The sequence below is a fragment of the Salvelinus sp. IW2-2015 genome, linkage group LG18 (assembly GCF_002910315.2).
Source record: "Salvelinus sp. IW2-2015 linkage group LG18, ASM291031v2, whole genome shotgun sequence".
In the NCBI taxonomy this organism is placed as follows: Eukaryota; Metazoa; Chordata; class Actinopteri; order Salmoniformes; family Salmonidae; genus Salvelinus; species Salvelinus sp. IW2-2015.
In genome coordinates, this window is record NC_036858.1 from 63,543,637 (window position 1) to 63,561,010 (window position 17,374).

At 42.8% G+C, this 17,374-nt stretch overlaps 1 protein-coding gene across 1 annotated transcript in view; it reads right to left on the reverse strand.

Annotated features, from left to right (window-relative positions):
- Positions 1–820: 820 nt before the first annotated feature.
- Positions 821–17,374, reverse strand: part of LOC111978160 (UBA-like domain-containing protein 1) — a 26,910-nt gene continuing 10,356 nt past the window's right edge. The window contains exon 3 of the mRNA XM_024008049.2: positions 821–2,848. Coding sequence (XP_023863817.1) covers positions 2,510–2,848 — 339 coding nt within the window. The 3' untranslated portion in view covers positions 821–2,509. The remainder of the gene's footprint in view (positions 2,849–17,374) is intronic.

Here is a 17,374-nt window from a genome sequence, read left to right on the forward strand (position 1 = left end):
GGGGAGAACCGATTGAAAGTTTCTGTCGGCTGAATGAGCGACACCGGTTGAGCATTCCTACAGCATTTCCTTCCAGAAGCCATGAGAAAATTGTCCGGCTGCGGGGACTGTGCGAGGGGATTTATACTACTATCTGTACTTACTGGTGGCACAGACGCTGTTTCATCCTTTCCTACACTTAAATGACCCTTGCCTAACGATTGCGTCTGAAGCTGGGCTTGCAGCACAGCTATCCTCGCCATATAGTTCTCCTGTATATTATGATTACAGCGACTGCAAGTAGAAGGCATCATGTTAATGTTACTACTTAGCTTCGGTTGGTGGAGGTCCTGACGAACCACGTCCAGATAAAGCGTCCGGGGTGAAAAAGTTGAATGAAAAAAGTCGTGCGAGGGAAAAACTAAAAATATAAACGGTAACTAAAAACCGTTAAGTTGGCAGGTAGCAAAGTAAGGTTAGCAACAAACCACACAGCAGCACGTAAACAAGTCTACTGGTTAAACTAGTTAGGAGTCTGGAGGGACCAACAGACAGACAGTAGTCTACTGGTTAAACTATTAGGGGTACTTCGGTCTGACACTGGACTGGTGGATTAAATCCCTGTTCCTCTCTAGAGTAGCCAGGCATGTCGATTAGGATTCATCCATCTTCTCTGTGTCACGGTTAACACATTTAGATTCACCCAAGCTGACTCACCCTTTCTCCCCCAACTCTTTTCTCTATCTATATCTACCCTTCTCTTCTCTAAAATCTATCTCCATCTCTTTCACCAGCTGATGGCTACATTCAGTTCAGTCACAACCAAAGAAAGATCATACTGTGTAGGTCGACATACAATATTTATTTAGGAACACAAAAAATGCTAAGTTAATTATCAGGTAGTCCACAAATATTGTGGGAATGGTAATACAGTCACACAGGGGGAAACATACACTGAGAAACCATTCAGGTACAGGCCATCCCAAGATGCCCAGATTCAAACAGAAATGATGGAAAAGGGATGAACTGAAACATTATTTTAGTAAAATTAAAGATGGTTTACTCAGAATTATAATGATATTTTCCTGAACATGTTCTTCCTAAAAAAAGAACTTACATAAACAAAGATTTCTAGCTGGGTTTTATTTTATATTCTTTATTCAATTGAAATAACCCAAGGACAACAAAACTGAATGGGGCCGACCCTGCATGTGAATATTGTCTTAAACAATGCTTTACATAATCTGCTATAGGCAGGATCACAGTACACATGTGATCATAACCAGTTATATAATGCTGCTATACAAATTATAAATCAGAGGGATAAACCATGTAGTATCCCCTGCGCCAACAGCCAGAAACATGTCTCGGTTTCAAGTGTTTGCTACAAGACAGTATACATCATGCAAAGTGGCAAGTTCTGCTTTACAAATGGTCAATGTATTTATAGTAGTCTGTTTTTTCTGTAGATTTATTTTTAGCTTCTCCGATTGGCTCTTCCCAAACACAACATAAACAAATCCCTCCAAAACCCCGCCCATCCCTCCCACCAAGAAAAACATGAACTTTAATATATCAAACCATGATTTTTATATAATACCCAAATCTGCAGAACCATTGCAGTGGCCAGTTCTATCTTCCAGAACAGGTTAATAGTAAAGCATCACCCCTCGTTGGAAAGAAAAGCTATAGTAGTGAACAGTGTCATCATCATGAGAAAATACCAGAGKTGAAAAATTACAATCAGTTTAAAAAAATGTTCTGCATTGTCAAACAGTTGAGAATCCCTGATAGGCTGAAAGAAGTCAGGTGACCACCAGGTGAGGTAAGAAGAGTTCCACCTTCTGATGGGTAATGAAAACTATGTCACTGTTTCTTCTGCTCGCTAGTTGAGTGTGTAAGTGTGTGTGACGGTTACACTGCACACAGACACATGTTGAGAATACTGGAGTAAAACATTACACTGCCAGATTCTCTCTCCATGCAGCACAAACACTTCTTATCACAGGTCCCCGGTAGAGGGAAAACACTGGATGGACAGATTCTCTCTCTCCATGCAGCACAAACACTTCTTATCACAGGTCCCCGGTAGAGGGAAAACACTGGATGGACAGACAAAAAGAAAAGAAGAAGAACAAGAGAAGAAACAGTTGCTGCCTTTTAAGTGTCAGAAAACATCAGCATGATGGTGATTACTTTTAGTTCCATACATTTCTTTGTCTTATCTATACATTTACTGAGAGAAAAGAAAAACAAACTAATAAAGATTTCAGTTGCTCTCTTATTGCTAAGTGTGTGCACTGCTTTTTCCATTAAATGTTTTACTTTTGATTCCTTATTTGAATCATTTTCTCCACCTCTTGTTGAAATGTCCACATTATGTAGTTGCTTGGTTTTTCTTGGTTTATGTAGCGGTCTCTGTCTCCACCCTCCCATCCTCAATTGGAAAGAGACACCTTCACCTTTCCTTTCCTCGTCACCAATCCCTCCCTCTCCCTTCCGCCACCCAGGGCCGTCCAGTCCTGGCCCCTCATCTCTCGGCCTCCATGGCCACACTCGCCTTCTGTTCGGTGGCTGGGTGTTGGTGTTGGTGGGGGTTAACGGTGACCCCAGTGGGCCAGACAGTGGGGTTAGAGGGGGGCTGCGAAGGGGGCTGCCCCTGAGTCCAGAGTCCCTGACCCTGTGGGCCGCTCATGGGCATGGGGAGTGGGGGCACGCCCCAGCAACCGTGTGGAGGAGGGGGAGAGGTGGCCATGGAGGCCATGGGGCTGCTGGTGGTGAAGCTCTCTGAGGCCTTCAGCCGGGAGAACATGGCAAGGGCGTCAGGGAAGTTGGGCGGGGTGGCCGGTGTGTTAGCTGGGGTGCACATCTGGAGGAGAGAGACAGAGATGTTAGAGGGACAGAAGAGGAGCCCATACTGTTCATAAACGTCACTGTGTGTGACACACCATCACTGTGTGTGACACACCATCACTGTGTGTGACACACCATCACTGTGTGTGACACACCATCACTGTGTGTGACGTGATGTGTGACATGTTTCAGGAAACTAGGCGTATATCATGGCCAATACTTCAGAGGAGAGCCGTTTGAACTCTAAAATCAAAATAGTTTTTTGGGCAGAAATGCCTTGTGAATTTTCAATTGCCTTCATTTTTATTTATCTAGGCAAGTTACTTAAGGACACATTTTTATTTACAACAACAGCCTACCGGGGAACAGTGGGTTAACTGCCTTGTTCAGGGGTAGAACAACAGATTTTTACCTTGTCAGCTCAGGGATTCCATCTAGTAACCTTTCGGTTACTGGCCCAACACTCTAACCACTAGGCTACCTGCCATCTGTAAATATGAGTAAAATTGTTAAATTACAWGCCTAGTTTGTTAACCTGTTTGGGATAGGGGGCAGCATTTTCACGTTCGGATGAAAAGCATGTCCAGAGTAAACTGCCTGCTACTCAGGCCCAGAAGCTAATATATGCATYTTATTAGTAGATTTGGATAGAAAACACTCTGAAGTTTCCAAAACTGTTTGAATGATGTCTGTGAGTATAACATAACTCATATGGCAGGKGAAAACCTGAGACAAATCCAACCAGGAAGTGGGAAATCTGAGGTTGTAGTTTTTCAAGTCTTTGCCTTTCAAATATACAGTGTCTATGGGGTCATATTGCACTTCCTACGGCTTCCACTAGATGTCAACAGTCTTTAGAACCTTCTTTCAGGCTTCTACTGTGAAGGGGGAGCGAATAAGAGCTGTTTGACTAAGGGGTCTGGCAGAATGCCATGAGCTAAGTCAGGCGCGCGGCCGTGAGAGCGAGCTCTGTTCCTTTTCATTTCTAAAGACAAAGGAATTGTCCGGTTGAAACATTATTGAAGATTTATGATAAAACATCCTAAAGATTGATTCTATACATCATTTGACATGTTTCTACGAACTGTAATAGAACTTTTTTGACTTTTCGTCTGGACTTTCGTGCGCCTTGTGAATTTCGATTGGTGAACTAAACGCGCTAACAAAAAGGAGGTACATAAAGATGAACTTTATCGAACAAAACAAACATTTATTGTGGAACTGGGATTCCTGGGAGTGCATTCTGATGAAGATCATCAAAGGTAAGTGAATATTTATAACGCTATTTCTGACTTTTACTGACTCCACAACATGGCGGGTATCTGTATGGCTTGTTTTTGTGGCTTAGCGCTGTACTCAGATTATTGCATGGTGTGTTTTTTCCGTAAAGCTTTTTTGAAATCTGACACAGCGGTTGCATTAAGGAGGAGTATACAGTGGGGCAAAAAAGTATTTAGTCAGCCACCAATTGTGCAAGTTCTCCCACTTAAAAAGACGAGAGAGGTTACTAGTCCAACGCTCTAACCACTAGGCTACCCGTCACCCCATACGCCGAGAGTTTGGATTGGTCTGCCATATAGCACGCTTCTGTCTATTTGAGCTGGTCAGTATGTCTAGGAAACCTGTCTAACGCTGCTTTAATTTTTTTTTTTATTGCGTAGTAAAACTTAACAAAAGACTCCACTATGCAATTATCCATTTCAATAGAAATAGAATAGAATGTCAACGCAAACAACTGTTTCAGAGCACTCTCGTCTGAGTGTGCCAGAGCGCAGAATAACTGATGAATTTACGCACGCTCAACACCGGTTGAATATGGCCGTGGTCAGTAAACACGGCAAAAAAGCGTAATTAAATTGTTGCCAGGAGAACAGTTACAGTCACCAACACTCTGGAGAACATGAAAACCGCCTAACCAGCTCTGCTAGGGCGAGTAAAATGGTCAGAGTTTGGGTGGGGTATGAAGTTTAAGATGATTCTCATGGCATTGCACACAGTCAGTGTGAACCAGAGTGACTTGACACAACAACGGGCCAAGCAAGCTGTACAAACAAAAAGGAAACGATACAGGACGTCTTATTTAATGAAAGGGGTTGCAGTCTGAACCTATTTGGTTAACTTTAGCTAGCTACAACAATCAGTTTGTATTGCTAGTACTCTATGGATTGGTGATTATGGTTCATTGTTTAGCTAGCTAGCTTCATGTATAAACAAAATACCAAGTTAAAGCTTACTGTTAGCTAGCTAGCTGAAGTTAGATGGCTGGCTCGCTAGCTAACATTACATCTATGATCTGTGTGTAGTAATGTTATCTCAGAATGCCAAGCTAGCTATGACAATCGGTTTGTATGGCTAGTACTCTATGGATTGGCATTATGCTTCATTGTTTAGCATGTCTGAACAAAAAAGACTCCACTTTGCCAGATGATTACATGACCCATCAAGTTAGCCAGGTGTGTCTGACGGTGATTACCGCTATCTATTGAATAATAATGCCAAAACATGTGTATCTGGAATTTGTCTTTCAGCATCAGTAGAACACGCCTGACTCTCCTCCACCAGTCATACAAGGAGAATGGTCTAATGCCTCCCATCAAAAATACCAAGCAAGCACAGGTTACACCTTGGTATGTAAAGCATAAACAACACYTCTTTATTATTTAATTGACCTCCAACATGATTGTCATTACTTTTATTGATATCACATCATTTCTGTATTTTCCAGAGGTACGTGTAGTTGGGCTGTGTTATTATTTCAACTTCCACTTTCCAAGATGATGTTTCTGTAGGCAGTTCTGCAGCTCTGCACATTTGTAGGTAAGTTAAACTTACCTGATAATGATGCATAAAAAAAATGGTATTAAGTTTTACTTCACATTTTCTTTTCATGAACTTATCTTAATGTTATTTTGTTGTTTGCAGGGGCACTATCCTTCTGGCTCTATGCAGCCAAGTCCCATCTACTTTTTAACTCCTTGCAAGTGTGGCTTGTTTGGTGTCTGCTGTGAAGGAATACCACAATAAGTCAACTACTTGATTGATGAAGGCTTGTCATCCAGCAAAGGCAGCAGCGCAGTCATCAACTGCATGCACCATTTCTTCACCAACTACAGAGCTGGGGAAACACATGTGGACCTGAGGATGGTACGGTGCTGGTGGAAAGCTATGGCTGGCAACAACACCTGACTCCGTACTTCAGGTCGCTGCCACGGTTCAAGCAGTACCAGCTCTTCAGGTGAATATATTTTTCATTGAATTGTATGAGGTTATTCTTCCTATCTAAACCTGGGAGGTGAATTAATGTAGTTCAAGGTTGTAATGTCTTTTTGTTATTTCCTGTTTTAGAACTTCGATGCTCTGAAGCCTGGTGTTGTTGTCACCAAGGAGCATTGGACTCAGTCAGGACCATGTTTCAGCTGTAGCGCAACGCTGACCTCCTTCCTCCCATAGATGGTCTGCCTGTACAAGCACCACCTGGACTGGACACAGCTACACAAACTTATCTTTTTGAGAAGATCAGGGAGTTTTGCAACAAAGAGGCTATGGACATCAGATGCCCTGCATCAAAGTCAAGGGCAGGACAGAAACAGGCTCTCCGAATATAGATTTCCTTGTTCATGCGTGGTTCGGCTCCTAACACACACCAAACGTTGTTGCTACTATTTCTTTTTTTATCCTGCTGCTCAGCCACTTTACCCCTGATTGTATGCATATAACTACCTCATCTATCACTGATATTGTTATTGACACTGTTCTTGTAAATACTGTATATCATATAGTGATGGTGTGTGACATACAGTGATGGCACACCATCCTTATATGTTACACACCATCACTGTATGTTGCACACCATCCCTATATGTTGCACACCATCCCTATATGTTGCACACCATTCCTCATATCGTTACACACCATCCCTTATTTACACCACTCACTGTATGTTACACACCATCCTATATGTTACACACCATCACTTATTGTTACACACCATCACTATATGTTAACACCATCCCTATATGTTACACACCATCCCTATAGTGTTAACACACGTCACATGTATGTTACACACCATCCCTATATTCAACCATCACTTATGTTAACCAATCCCTATATGTTACAACCCTATAGTTACACTCCTATATGACACCACCATTACCCTGATATATGTTACACACCATCCCTATATGTTACACACCATCCTATATGTTAACACCTCCCTATAGTTACACACCCATCCTACTATTGTTAACACCTCACTTTACACACCATCATGTATGTTACACACCATCCCTATATGTTACACACCATCCCTATATGTTACACACCATCCTACTATGTTACACCCATCCCTATATGTACACACCATCCCTATATGTTAACACCATCCTTATGTTACACACCATCACTATAATTTGTACACCAGCTCCCTATATTTACACACCATCCCTATATTTCACACACCATCACTATATGTTACACACCATCCCTATTTGTTACACACATCACTATATGTTACACACATCACAGTATGTTACACGACCATCCCTTAATATGTTACACACCATCCCTATATGTTACACACCATCACTATATGTTACACACCATCACTGCATCCAGGATGAGGAGACCAGTATCTAAGCCTGTATATGGTTAGTCCAAAATAGAGAGGAATGTAGGGGAATCCCGTCCTCTCTCTCCCTGAGGATCCTGACGACATTCCTCCCACCCCTTTCTCTGTTCGGTTCCTAACAACCTGTGTTTGGGTTCAGCCTCTCCACGACCTCACATCCTGTTAGCAGTACACTGACAAATCTCTCTGCCAATCCCCATCCTCCCCATCCTCCCTCCCCATTGTCACGGCGCCATCTCTGGTAGTAACTCCTTCAGTGAAGATGATAGTGGTGGGGGTGAAGACAATGTCACAACATCTACAGTACAACCCCCTACCCTGCCAAAAACAACACCAGCCAACCATCACCTCCCTGCAGTTCAGGAGCCAGACCAGACAGGCGTAAACACTGTCTTCATAACACACTCCTCAGAGTGTTGTAGCAACAACACACAGCATCTCACTCCCAGAGGCCTGGTTGTTCCAGGGCCAGTTTCCTTTACTCCACATCGATATTATTATTATAGACTACTGTCTATTCCTGACCTCAACAACAACACGTTACCCAGGCAGCCCCATAGAGCTACTGTCTATTCCTGACCTCAACAACAAGACGTTACACAGGCAGCCCCATAGAGCTACTGTCTATTCCTGAACTACAACAACAAGACGTTACACAGGCAGCCCCATAGAGCTACTGTCTATTCCTGAACTACAACAACAAGACGTTACACAGGCAGCCCCATAGAGCTACTGTCTATTCCTGAACTACAACAACAAGACGTTACACAGGTCTCTTATACACATCTAGATGTGTATAAGAGACAGGCCCCATAGAGCTACTGTCTATTCCTGAACTACAACAACAAGACGTTACACAGGCAGCCCCATAGAGCTACTGTCTATTCCTGAACTACAACAACAAGACGTTACACAGCCTTCAACTCCCAATGGCAGAACAGGAGGTAAACTAGAATAGCCCAACTTGTGACGATGAATGCTAATTTTGAGAATGGGTCACGAGTACTGTGTCTACACAACACTGTTAGCCTATAACAAAATACATGCCATGTATGCACACAGACACCCAGCAGCGAGAGGAAACGTCCTGTCCTTCATGGTTACCCCCTCTACTTCCTGGTTAACCCCTCTACTTCCTCCCTATTTCCTCTACTTAGGTATTGAAATAGTGATACGCGTGTTGACTCATAACCCAGAGTTTAGGGAGGATGAAGGGCGGGTTGAGTAAAGAGAAAACAATACCTTGAAAAATTCATAAATGTATCATTGTTGTGCAATTTCTATCTATAGGCTACATTGAGGTTTTTCTTTACTTTAGGCTAACTGGCATTAGTGCATTACCCTAAGCTTTAGGCCCTAACTGTACTCCTGCCAAATAGCCTACACACCAATTGCTTTTGGGAACAGTCAGAAAAGGTAARGTCGATCCACGGAGGCAAAAAGCTGCAAAATGGAGAATTGAAAAAAAAAGAGAAGCGAGGGCCAGAAAAGTCATGTTTGGGAAAGATTTGGTGATGATTGTGAGGCGCTATACAAATTCCACGGTCACAAGACGGGGATAGGCCTATGGGATGTCAAGCGAACTGTAGTCTATTGTTGAGATGGGTTAAATGGAAACTGAAATCTGGACACTGACTATAGGCCTATAACCTCTCACATAGCCTTAATATTAACTCCTGCAGACCCTTTTGTGCAGTAAAAGTATACACCAAAATCTAGGCAAAATTTTMACTTGGGAACAGGAGTGGATATATGATTTCTTTGTATCAGCATCTTGAGGGAATGTGAATGTGCAGTTAGGGACCGTCTGTAGAGGTGCTGTCTTTATCAGCATCATAAAAGCTGATAGTATTTCATCCACATAAAATATGCATCCAAGCTCAACTGAAATCTGATCAGAAACATGTTGAGTCGTTTTCACAGCTTTCTATTTCCTTTTTTGCGCAGAAAAATCTTTCCTGTTTCCCCCCCCGGTCCCTAAACATCTTTGCTCCAAGAAATAATTGTATTTATCCTATATGTAACTTGGCAAGCCAGTGAAGAACAAATTCTTATTTACAATGACAGCCTACCCCAGCCAAACCCAGACAACACTGGGCCATTGCATGCCACCCTATGGGACTCCCAATCACAGGCAGATGTGATTCAGCCTGGATTTGAACCAGGAACTGTAGTGTTGTTTTTGCACTGAAATGCAGTGCCTTAAACCATTGCGCCACTTGGGAGCCCCAAATAAGTTTTTTACTGATTTCAACTAGATTGAAGCGGTCATTATATCGATTTATAACATTATTCTCGTGAGGGTTTATTTAGTATTCTAGGGCAACATATAATGACAGGAGAGAAGCTGCATGTATCTAATTATAGACAAGCTGACTAACAAATAGCCTACCAAAATGTCAGAAATTATATATAAAGAAAAATTCAATCCTGCACCCTGTCAAAAAAATAGTTCCGCTGTCTGACTGTAGCCTACAGCGCATTTTCTATATTAGCGGTTTAGAGTCGGGTGTGGGCCTGAGATTTTCACTTTATCACATATAGTCAGGCGGTTGTGGATGGGTTATTAGCAATTGCGGGTGAACATACAGCTGTCCCTAGCACCACTAGTATGTAACACCGCTACGCTAAACGGACCACCCCAGATTGTCTTACTGCTGAGCTCACATTTGCCCTTCTCACTCACATACATTCACTCCTAGACACACACACACACACACACACACACACACACACACACACACACACACACACACACACACACACATTGATCCATAGGGAAACGGACCGGTTGCTCAGTGTAGAGGCTGCAACACACTCCTTGTCTGTAGAGGTCTGTCTGTCTCTCAACCTTGCAGTCAGTGTCTGTAGAGGTCTGTCTGTTCCTCAACCTTGCAGTCAGTGTCTGTAGAGGTCTGTCTGTCCTCAACCTTGCAGTCAGTGGCTGTAGAGGTCTGTCTGTCTGTCCTCAACCTTGCAGTCAGTGTCTGTAGAGGTGTTCTGGTCTGTCCTCAACCTTGCAGTCAGTGTCTGTAGAGGTCTGTCTGTCTGTCCTCAACCTTGCAGTCAGTGTCTGTAGAGGTCTGTCTGTCTGTCCTCAACCTTGCAGTCAGTGGCTGTAGAGGTCTGTCTGTCTGTCCTCAACCTTGCAGTCAGTGGCTGTAGAGGTCTGTCTGTCTGTCCTCAACCTTGCAGTCAGTGTCTGTAGGGGTCTGTCTGTCCTCAACCTTGCAGTCAGTGACAGGGTGCTGATGTTTATCCAGGCTGGAAGGAAGCACATGCTCAGAGGAATAGTCTGTGTACAGTTTATTTTCAGTCATAGCCAGGCAGCACACACTGGGCTGTGAAGACTGCAGACTACAGCATTACGGCCTGCTGTAAAGCCATAGTAGCTTGATCAGGCTGGCAGAAGATAAAAATTAGGACCTAAAAATTAGGACACAGCCAGGTAATGCTGAAATGGGTGCTGGGACAGTGTGTGAGGGCAAAGCATCAAATCCGATTGGATGAGTGGGGGCATGTGCACTTGAAATGAGAAAGGTGCATAAATGCATGCATGTACACACTAAGAGAAATGCARGTTCCCGACCACAGCATCCATTATTTAGAGAGAGAGTGTATTTGTTCTAGAAGGAGAGTGTTCTAAAATAGGCAAACACTGAGGCGTTGTGATGGTGATGGCCCATTGTTATGATGAAGACAGATCTGGTGGTGATGGATACACACAAAAATAAAGGTGCTAAATTGTACCAGATAGGGGTTCTTTGGCTTGTAACCATAGTGGAACCCTTTTTGATATAAAGAACCATGCTGATAAGGTTCTAAATGGAACCTGTATAGTACTATAAAGAACCCTGTACTAAAATGCTATAAAGAACCATTAATAAAAGGTTCTATACAGCACCAAAAAAGGGTTTCGCTCTGGCTACAACCCTTTTGGGGCTATATAGAACACGTTTGTATGGTTCTTTCTAGAACCTTTATGGAGAACGGTTCTATAAAATAACCTTTCTCAATCTGAAAATCCTTTTGAAGAACCATAATGTTTTTTTTATTCTGGTCAGCCATATTATATTGTTAAATTCCATAGGTGTTATTATGTGTTTATTGACAAGTTGAATCAAGTCAGCTACCTCTAGAACAGCTGGGGGTCTCTGAGGGGAGAATGGACAACTAGTGACTGATTTAGTCAACCATTTTCAAATGACAGAAGGCCATAAGTGAGTCTCTCACAAGACACTGGCCATAGTCATATACAGTATAACATGCAGTAGTGGTGTGCATTTCGCACTCTTTTTAACTGACTCGTGAGTCATGATTTGTATTTCCGAGTGACTCTTTAATTTTAATAGTTTGTTTGATCTGCTGGCTCGCCTGTCCGCAATAAATTCTAAAGCAGGATTAATACGTGCTCCTCTGGTTCAGCGGCTCCGGAGACGTTCTCAGACCACCAACTGTCTATCATGTAATAGTATAGATCATGCTGCAGGCAGCATAGACAAGGGAAATAACTGAGAAATGATTGCATGGTGCAAGAATGAATTGATTATTGAACGTTACAGATGGACACAGCTTTGTAGAACCAGAACATACACAGCCTGCCTCTGCTCAACACTCAAACTCTAGAACCAATAGTTTGTGCGGCTGCTACATTTCACAAATGATAGCCTATTGTGCAAATCTCTCTCGCAGCAGTCAAACAGCTGAAGTCGCAAATAGAGCCGGATTTTCCATCACTAATATGTACTGACATTACACAACAACATTAGATCAACTGGAATGACACTCTCACTCAGGGTTGCACAAAAAGAGCTGTGAGCAAACCACACCTCAAAATATGCTAATGAGCTGCCGGCCCTACATMTGAGTGATCACTAAAAGAGCAAATAACCCTTTTGTGAACTGTAAAGAACCATTGAAGGGCTCAAAGGTTGACCCACGTAGAACCATCACCAATCCCAAAGAACTCTTGAGGAACCATCATTTTTTGTGTGTAGGACGTCTGTCATTAAGTTTACTGTGGACTCCAATCTGACGTTTCACACTGCACCACTCTAGACATGCCTTTCTGTCTCTCTGTCCAACCAGCCCTCCACTGTGGTGAGGCTTAAGCCCCAGTCCTCACTCTTCACTAATGTCTCTGACCGACGACATTCCTGAATAAAACCCTGTTTACAGGGAGCAACATGTGTTGAATTTGTAAGGGGAGCAGATATTCCTCCCGATCACTATCCAGCCTGGAGAGGTTCAAACCTTTACATGAATGCTGTAGCCCTGCATATTATTCAACCACATGTTAGTTGTCTCTGTCTGTCTCTTCTTCCAGTGGCTGTTTCATGTCACCCCTTGCAGACAGACTCATGAGAGTTTAACTAGAGAACCACAAAGAGCTGGGTAGAAGTTGCCCTTAGGCACAGATGATCTAGGATCAGTTTACCCTCCCCAAATCTTAACGCTAACCATTATGTGGGCCAAACACATAACTGACCTTAGATCAGTTTCTAGGCGTAACTTTCTATTGTTAAGATTACTTGTTAGATTATACTGCATGGTCGGAACTAGAAGCACAAGCAGTTCGCTACACTCGCATTAACATCTGCTAACCATGTGTATGTGACCAATAAAATTTGATTTGATTTTTATTTCGCCAACATCATCTCTCCACCAACATTTCCTCTAGTGTCGTGTTCATTTGATTTGCTAACTGATTTCCGACTTGCTAACTGGTTGAACGCAGCATGTGTATAACTACAACCAGTTAGTCAAAAATGTCAGAGTTTCCTAGTTCCGACTAGCACATAAACGCGGCATGAATCCCTGTCCAATGACGTCCCTTGCTCAATAAACAGGGTAGGGAAGTATTTACAGATTTTTGCGAGAGCCATAAAAAACTGCACCTGTCTTAACTGGTTGAATGTGGAATGTACCGGAGCATAACGTAGAATTGTGCAGGATTGTTTTCAAAATCCATTCTGTCCAATGAGGAGGTCTGTTCCAAAGTCATCGACCTGTGTTGTGACAGAGGGAGAAAGTGACTGACTYGCTCCAGTCCTTTCAGGTCTGTGCAAATACAGGAGAGGAGATAAGCAAAACAATCAACTTTAGACTATCGGGACGCTTCCTCTGACTATCAGGGACCCTTGGGGCTAGGTGACTAGGATGTCCTGTAATTAATATAATAATATGCTAGTTAATATAATTACATGGTAGGTAATGGAATAATTGATGAGTCTCTGTGTTACACTGTAAAGAAACCTGATAAGACGCATAATGATGCACAGACTGGCAGCAGTGTTGAACTGTCGGAGAGAAAGAGAGACAGAGAGAGAAAGAGATTGACAGTGTGAGAGACAGAGAGACAAAGACAGAGACCGAGACAAAGAGGCAGAGAGAGACCGAGACAGAAAGAGAGACAGAGGGTTGCCCTTTTCTTGTGGCAACAGGTCACAAATCTTGCTGCTGTGATTGTTATTGTGAAGTGGAAACGTGTAGGAGCAACAACGGCTCAGCCGCAAAGTGGTAGGCCACACAAGCTCACAGAACAAGACCGCCGAGTGTTGAAGCGCGTAGCATGTAAAAATTGTCTGTCCTCTGTTACAACACTCACTACCAAACTGCCTCTGGAAGCAATGTCAGCACAAGAACTGTTCGTCAGCAGCTTCATGAAATGGGTTTCCGTGACCGAGCAGCCACGCACACATGCATAAGATCACCATGTGCAATGCCAAGTGTTGGCTGGAGTGGTGTAAAGCTCACCGCCATTGAACTCTGGAGCAGTGGAAACGCGTTCTCTGGAGTGATGAATCACGCTTCACCATCTGGCAGTTCGACGGACGAATCTGGGTTTGGCAGATGCCAGGAGAATGCTACCTGTCCCAATGCATAGTGCCAACTGTAAAGTTTGGTGGAGTAGGAATAATGGTCTGGGGGTTTTCATGGTTTGGGGAAGGCCCCTTAGTTCCAGTGAAGGGACATCTTAACACTACAGCATACAATGACATTCTAGACAATTCTGTGCTTCCAACTTTGTGGCAACAGTTTGGGGAAGGCCCTTTCCTGTTTCAGCATGACAATGCCCCCGTACACAAAGCGAGTCCATACAGAAATGGTTTGTCGAGATCGGTGTGGAAGAACTTGATGAGCCTGCAGAGCCCTGACTCCAACCCCATTGAACATCTTTGGGATGAATTGGAACGCCGACTGCGAGCCAGGCCTAATCTCCCAACATCAGTGCCGACCTCACTAATGCTCTTGTGGCTGAATGGAAGCAAGTCTCCGCAGCAATGTTCCAACATCTAGTGGAAATCCTTCCCAGAAGAGTGGAATGAAATGTTTGACGAGCAGMTGTCCACATACTTTTTGTCATGTAGTGTACAAGCGGGACAACACTCACAGTTATCGGTTGAGACAAAGTAGAGTGTGTGGGTGTGAAACCAAAGCGTGCGTGCGTGTACGTGTGTGTGTACTGTGCCTGTGTGTGTGTGTGTGTGTGTGCGTACCTGTGTGTGTGTGTTGTACCTGTGTGTGTGTGTGTGTGTGTGTGTGTGTGTGTGTGTGTGTACTGTGCCTGTGTGTGTACTGTGCCTGTATGTGTGTGTATTAGAGGTCGACCGATTATGATTTTTCAACGCCGATACCGATTATTGGAGGACCAAAAAAGCCGATACCGATTAATAGGCAGATTTTTTTTTATTACTTAATTTGTAATAATGACAATTACAACAATACTGAATGAACACTTATTTTAACTTAATATAATACATKAATAAAATCAATTTAGCCTCAAATAAATAATGAAACATGTTCAATTTGGTTTGAATAATGCAAAAACAAAGTGTTGGAGAAGAAAGTAAAAGTGCAATATGTGCCATGTAAAAAAGCTAACGTTTAAGTTCCTTGCTCAGAACATGAGAACATATGAAAGCTGGTGGTTCCTTTTAACATGAGTCTTCAATATTCCCAGGTAAGAAGTTTTAGGTTGTAGTTATTATAGGAAATATAGGACTTTTTCTCTCTATACCATTTGTATTTCATATACCTTTGACTATTGGATGTTCTTATAGGTGCTTTAGTATTTCCAGTGTAACAGTATAGCTTCCATCCCTCTCCTCGCCCCTACCTGGGCTGGAACCAGGAACACATTGACAACAGCCACCCTCGAAGCATCGTTACCCATCGCTCCACAAAAGCCGCAGAGCAAGGGGAACAACTACTCCAAGTCTCAGAGCCAGTGAAGTTTGAAATATTAGCGCGCACCCCGCTAACTAGCTAGCCATTTCACATCGGTTACACCAGCCTAATCTCGGGAGTTGATAGGCTTGATGTCATAAACAGCGCAATGCTTGAAGCATTGCGAAGAGCTACTTTTGCTAGCACAAAAGTGCTGTTTGAATGAATGCTTACGAGCCTGCTGCTGCCTACCACCGCTCAGTCAGACTGCTCTATCAAATATCAAATCATAGACTTAATTATAACATAATAACACACAGAAATACGAGCCTTAGGTCATTAATATGGTAAAATCCGGAAACTATCATTTTGAAAATAAAACGTGAAATACGGAACTGTTCCGTATTTTATCTAACGGATGGCATCCATAAATCTAAATATTCCTGTTACATTGCACAACCTTCAATGTTATGTCATAATTACATAAAATTCTGGCAAATTAGTTCGCAACGAGCCAGGCGGCACAAACTGTTGCATATACCCTGACTCTGGGTGCACTGAACGCAAGAGAAGTGACACAATTTCCCTAGTTTAATATTGCCTGCTAACATGAATTCCTTTTAACTAAATATGCAGGTTTAAAAATATATACTTCTGTGTATTGATTTTAAGAAAGGCATTGATGTTTACGGTTAGGTACATTCGTGCAACGATTATGCTTTTTTCGCAAATGCGCTTTTGTTAAACCATCCCCGTTTGACGAAGTTGGCTGTCTTTGTTAGGAAGAAATAGTCTTCACAGTTCGCAACGAGCCAGGCGGCCCAAACTGCTGCATATACCCTGACTCTGTTGCACAGAACGCAAGAGAAGTGACACAATTTCCCTAGTTAAAAGAAATTCATGTTAGCAGGCAATATTAACTAAATATGCAGGTTTAAAAATATATACTTGTGTATTGATTTTAAGAAAGGCGTTGATGTTTATAGTTAGGTACACATTGGTGCAACGACAGTGCTTTTTTCACAAATGCATGTTAAATCACCAGTTTGGCGAAGTAGGCTATGATTCAATGATAAATTAACAGGCACCAGATCGATTATATGCAACGCAGGACAAGCTAGATGAACTAGTAGTATCATCAACCATGTGTAGTTAACTAGTGATTATGTTAAGATTTATTGTTTTTTATAAGATACATTTAATGCTAGCTAGCACCTTACCTCCTTGCTGCACTCGCATAACAGGTAGCCAGCCTGCCACGCAGTCTCCTCGTGGAGTGCAATGTAATCGGCCATGATCAGTGTCCAAAAATGCCGATTACAGATTGTTATGAAAACTTGAAATTGGCCATTCCGATTAATCGGTCGACCTCTAGTGTTTATGTGTGTGTGAGAGAGATTGGGTGGTGCCCCGATCCCGCGCTGAATCAACTTTATGGAGATGGGTCCTGGGTGGTTGCCTGGACTTTCTTGGGAGCCCTGAAGCCTTCTCACAACAATTGAACCACTCTCCTTGAAGTTCTTTGGGTATGATCGAATAAAATGGTTGATTTAGGTGCAATCTTACGGGCAGCAAGTATCCTGCCGTGTGAAGCCCTTTTTGTGGCAATAGCATGATGCGGCACGTTGTTATCTTGCAGGTAACCATGATTGACAGAGGAAGAACAATGATTCCAAGCACCACCCTCCTTTGAAGCTTCCAGTCTGTTATTCCAACTCAATCAGGCATGGACAGAGTTGATCT